The sequence below is a fragment of the Mauremys reevesii genome, linkage group 13 (genome assembly GCF_016161935.1).
Source record: "Mauremys reevesii isolate NIE-2019 linkage group 13, ASM1616193v1, whole genome shotgun sequence".
Taxonomy (NCBI): Eukaryota; Metazoa; Chordata; order Testudines; family Geoemydidae; genus Mauremys; species Mauremys reevesii.
The window spans coordinates 16,857,562-16,863,101 of record NC_052635.1 but is presented as its reverse complement, the minus strand read 5'-3'; the positions used below and the strand labels follow the sequence as shown (position 1 = coordinate 16,863,101).

Sequence of the window (5,540 nt, the reverse complement as noted above, 5' to 3'; positions counted from 1 at the left end):
TCCTGACCAGCCCTTGTACTGGACAGGCAATTCAGCTGTAGGCAAGGTTACAGATTTTGATATGAATGGGGAAATTGTGATTTGGACCTCTGGGTTGATGAATTTTGGGTCCACTAAGGACCGGTGGATAACTGACACATGTGTCCCGGTGTCTCTCCACGCGGTAACCTTCTTCCCGCCCACTCTCAAGGTTTCCCTGTGCTCCGGGGGTATTTGAGAGATATCTGGGCCTGGGGATCCTTGGCGTGATGGTGGTGTAATGGACTGTACTCGATTGGGGTTCTTGGGGCAGTTGGCCTTTATATGCCCCAGTTCATTACATTTAAAACATCGCCCAGCTGACGGGTCACTGGGCCGAGGTGGGTTGTTGGAGACTGGTGAGGTGGGACCATGGGTAGTCTGGGGCTTTCCTTGGGTCTTGGGGGTAGGGTTTATTGTCAGCTGGCCCCTTGTTATATTCACTTCCCTTGATAGTAGCTTTTCTCTTTTCTGCTATTTTCACCCATCTGGCTCCAATCTCCCATGCCTCGGTTATAGTTTTGGGTTTCCCATCTATGATGTACCATTCTATTTCCTCAGGAACACCATCTAAGAACTGTTCCATTCTCATCAGGAGGGACAGCTCTTCAAAATTTTGAACCTTTGTTCCTGATATCCATGCCTTCCAATTTTTGTCAATGTAGTAGGCGTGTCTGGGGAATGACCCATCTGGTTTCCACCTTAGGGCTCTGAACCGCCGATGGGCATGCTCAGGTGTTAGCCCCATCCTGATTCTGGCCTTTGATTGAAACAGTTTATAATCGTTCATGCTGTCCTTAGGCATTTCAGCTGCCACCTCTGCTAAGGGTCCACTGAGCTGTGGCCTCAGCTCTATCATGTACTGGTCTTCAGGGATGCTGTACCCATGGCAGGTCCTTTCAAAATTTTGTAAGAAGGCCTCAGTGTCATCACCTGCCTTGTAGGTGGGAAATTTCCTGGGATGGGAAACAGTGCCTGGAGAAGGGTTGTTAGGGTTGGCAAGAACATTCTGCTTAGCCTTTTCTAATTCCAGGGCCTGCTGGTGGGCCTCCCTCTGGAGATCCAATGCCCTCCTGTGGGCAGCTTCTTCCCTGGCCATTTCTGCATTAATTAGTTCTATCCGTCTCTGATGTTCTTTGTCTTTCTCTGCTGCTTCCAGCCTTGCCAGTTCGAGTTTGTCAATTGTTTCACTGGTACTCATGTTTGTGTGCTTTCTGGTGCTGGCCGCACCCCTCAGCAGTTTTCTGAACTGGAAGGTTTCAGCTCAGGCTGCGTGGTTTCACAGCTTCCTGCTCTTTCTCTTCCCGATTGGATTAAAACAAAACAAGCTTACTTATTTGCAAATGTTTGTAGCTGATGTTTGCTGGCTGAGAAAGGACCAGAAAAACTGGTTTGTCCTGTCTCTTGCAACTTGCTAATTACGCCCCCAACTAGCACAGCTGGAAATCTCTTTCTAACAATACCTTGTTAGAAAACTGAATACCTCTGCCCCCCGCCCCCAGGCTGCTTTTTCATACAGCCAGCAAGGGGAGAAAAGGAGAAAAAAAATCCTCTTGCTTTGGTTTTTAAAACAATCTCCTCTAGGCTGCTTTCCTGCCCTAGAAGGAGAGAACAGCTCTCATTGGCTTTTGGTTCCTAAAAAAAATCTCCACCGCTGCCTACCATGTCATAGGTTTATTCCCCACTTAGAACTTTAGCATCCACAAGATGGGGACCTGCATGGGCTCCTCTAAACTTAAATCCTAGTTTAGATCTGATAATGCTGCCACCAGCTAGAAATTCCAGTGTCTAGCACACTCCCTGTTCCCCCAAAACTTTCCCGGGGAACACCGACCCAAACTCCTTGGATCTTAACACAAAGGGAAATAGCCCATTCCCCCACCTCCCCCTCCCTTAGCCATCGGGAGAGATCACCTTGATTCAAACTCCTTGAATCAAAACAAAGAGGGATTCACCTTCCCCCCTCCTCTTCCCCTGAGGTTCCAAACAAGGGAAGAAATGAATCAGGTTCTTAAAAGGAAAGATTTTATTAAAAGAAAGAAAGAAAGTAACACTATCTCTGTAACACCAGGCTGAAAAATATTACAGGGTCTAGCTTATAAACTTAGAGGGACCCCCCCCCCTTTCTCAGAATAATCAAAAGTAACAGCAAACAGAAATAGAGATATTTCTCCAGCAAACACACATTTGCAAATACAGAAATTAATCACAAAACCAATCCACCTTGCTAATACTCACTATACTGAATAGAAGGAAATATTTCAGGAAGCTTGGAGAGCCTGGATGTACGTCTGGCCTCTCTTAATCCCAAGAGAGACCAGCCCCAAAACAAAGAACACAAACAAAGCCTTCCCTCCACCGAGATTTGAAATTATCTTGTCCCTTGATTGGTCTTCTGGTCAGGTGTCCGTCAGGTTCACTGAGCTTGTTAACCCTTTACAGGTAAAAGAGACATTAACCCTTAACTATCTGTTTATGACACCCCCGCTCACTAGGGCAGACTTCAGTCTGTAAATCACTTATCATCAGCCAGGGGGGTTGGACCAGCTGCCGTTGCCTATTCACAGGCTACACTTCTGTAGCTCCAGTACCTTTCCTGTCCTTTAGCAAGGCCTGCAGCCTGGGGCTTTGCTAGGCTGGAGCTCCCCAGCTCCCTCTGCCCTTCCCCATCACTGCTCCATCTCAGGTACCCTGCTCAGCTCCCAGGCAGCCGGGCCCACCTCTCAGAAGCTAGCGAGATAGTATGTTTTCAGTCTCTGGCCCTCAGCCCTCTTAAAGGGCCATCTGTGGCCTGATTGAAGCATGGCCCCACCTGAGGTTGCTTCCCCTAGTCAGCCTAGCTTTTCCCCCACCCCATCCCTATTCCAGGTCTGTTTCCATCTGAAGGTTCCATCTGAAGGGCATGAGTGGGGTGACCACCCCGCTACAGTTTCCTTTCAGGCTGAGGACTGGGAGGTCAGATGTAGAGTGATTATTTTGTGACAAGTGCCATTTAAAAATTGCAATCTACACTCAATGGGGATCACAACCTGAAAGAAATCTTTCCTGAATCCCCACTGCTGGCTTTCAAGCAACCCCTTCACTTCTCCAACCTCATAAGCAGAGCCAGCTCAAAGTGATGCCAGACCCGGCCAGAGCAACAGCTGCAAAAGCAGCAGCCATATCTGCAGTGCTACAATGATCAACACCCACCACAACATACCTGTCAAGGTCTATGGATCCTACACATGCTTATCACAACATGTGCAGTACCTCATCCCGTGCACTAAATACTCATTAACAATGATGTGGGTCAAACCAGACAATCTCTGCCCTCTCAAATGAACTCACTGAAAAATGATAAAAGACAAAAACACCCCATCATCTGATGTGAAGACTTTTTTCATAAAGTAATCACTTGCTATCAGTACCTTTCAATATGTTCTAACTACTTAATCTAAACAATCTGTTCCACCTTGTATTTAGCTGTGACACTCCGAGTATGTTTCCCAGACCTGAAGAAGAGCTCTTCTGAGTAAGCTTGAAAGCTTGTGTCTTTCACCAGTAGAAGATGGTCCATTAAAAGATATTACCTCACCTGTCCTGTCTCTGTAACATCTGAGGATAAACACAATCACAACAACAGTGTGTGGCATTTTTTTTGGACAGTTTCCATCTGAAGGTTTTCAAATGTCAGTTGCCAAATGTCAGTTTCCATTTTTCAGGTTTCAGTTGTTTTGATGAAAAGTCAAAATTTTCTGTCCCCCCCACCAAAATTCCAACCATCGGTCTCTCTCTTGTGTTTGTGTGTGTGTGTGTGTGTGTGTGTGTGTGTGTGTGTGAGATAAAGGGGTGTGTATGTGTGCACAAACATCTCTTGTATACCGCATTGCTGTATCCGGGCTCACTTAGACTCTCCTTCTTTCACAGTAGGACCCAGACTGACTGATTCTCCTCACAGCATATCTCAGGGCCTCCTTGACCTCTCTGTTTCTCAGGGTGTAGATGAGTGGATTGGCCAGGGGAGTCAGGACTGTGTAGCAGACAGAGAACACTTTGTTCAGAGCTCTCAGGGTGCCGGATTTTGGTAGCATGTAGACAATCATGATGGTCCCATAGAAAAGTGCCACCACATTGAGGTGGGAGGAGCAGGTGGAAAAGGCCTTTTGCCTCCCGCTGGTGGATGGGATTCGCAGGATGGTTGCAATGATACAAATGTAGGATGTCAGGGTTAGTAGAAAAGGGGAAACTGCATCTAAGAAGGTAAATATATAAATAATCAGTGTGATCTGGCTTGTGTCACTGCAGGAGAGTTGAATCAGTGGGGTAAAATCACAAAAGAAATGGTCAATTTCATTGGGGCCGCAGAAAATTAACTGTGACATAACACATGTGACTACTGTACAAATTAGAAATCCACTAATCCAAGACCCAGCTGCTAGCTGAATGCACAGCCTGCCGTTCATACAGGTTCCATAGTGCAGCGGTTTGCATATGGCTAAATACCGATCATAGGACATGGCTGCCAGGAGATAACACTCTGTTGTTACCAGAGACCCAAAGAAATGAAATTGTGTGATGCAGCCATCTACAGAAATGGTTCTGTCCCCAGTCAGGAGACTGGCCAGCATCCTGGGCAGGATGGTGGAGGTGTAGCAGGTCTCCAGACAGGACAAGTTCCCCAGGAAGAAGTACATGGGGTTGTGAAGGTGCTGATGAGTCACAACTAGCGCAATGATGAGGATGTTCCCAGCCATGGTTGTGATGTAGATCACTAGGAACAGCAGGAAGAGAAGGGTCTGCAGTTCAGGGAGATCCCCGAACCCCAAGAGGATGAATTCCGTGATGGATGTTTGATTTTCCCCTTCTCCTTTCTCCATGAGCTGCATCCTGTGATAGTGAAAGTGTAATGAGCATCGAAAGATTTGGCTGTACCATGAAATTGGGTTGATTTCCATCATTTGATCCCCTAAGAGATCCCACTGCAAACAGAGAGCTGGGTTTATATTCTCTCACACCAGAGAAACTGCTTCACTTCCACCCCAAGAAGCTGCCACCCAGTTAATTTACCATCCTCCTGCCCCACACCGCAATGTTTTTCATTCGCAGATTTTTAGATTGAAGACCAAAAGGGACCATTGGATCATCAAGGCTGAGCCCCTATGTAACAAAAGCCACAGAATTTCCTCACTTACCCTGCGCTGACCTCAATAACTTGTGTTTGGCTGAGGCAGACCTTCCAGAAAGGCAGCCAGTCCTGATCTGGAGATAGCAGGAGATGAAAATCCACCTCTTCCCCTGCTAGTTTTTTTCAATGGATAATCACCCTCTGTCAGGGTTCCCTCCCCACTCTGAAATCTGGGTTACAGATGTGGGAATCCACATGAAAAACCCCCTAATCTTATATTCCAACAGTTTAGGTTAAAAACTTCCCCAAGGCACAAATTCCTTTTCTTGTCCTTGGACGGTATTGCTGCCACACCAAGTGATTTAAACAGACATTCAGGGAGGTGTCACTTGGACCCCTATCCCCCCAAAATATC

The 5,540-nt window shown here is 46.8% G+C and overlaps 1 protein-coding gene across 1 annotated transcript; it reads right to left on the bottom strand.

Annotated features, from left to right (window-relative positions):
- Window positions 1–3,905: 3,905 nt before the first annotated feature.
- On the bottom strand, window positions 3,906–4,886 carry LOC120380159 (olfactory receptor 11A1-like). The gene has a single exon (XM_039497648.1). It carries the CDS (start codon window positions 4,884–4,886, stop codon window positions 3,906–3,908), a length of 981 nt encoding a protein of 326 aa, XP_039353582.1.
- Between the last annotated feature and the right edge of the window lie 654 nt (window positions 4,887–5,540).

Coding starts and splice junctions, on each gene's coding strand:
- LOC120380159 (XM_039497648.1), bottom strand. CDS start 4,886: ATGCAGCTCATGGAGAAAGGAGAAGGGGAAAATCAAACATCCATCACG.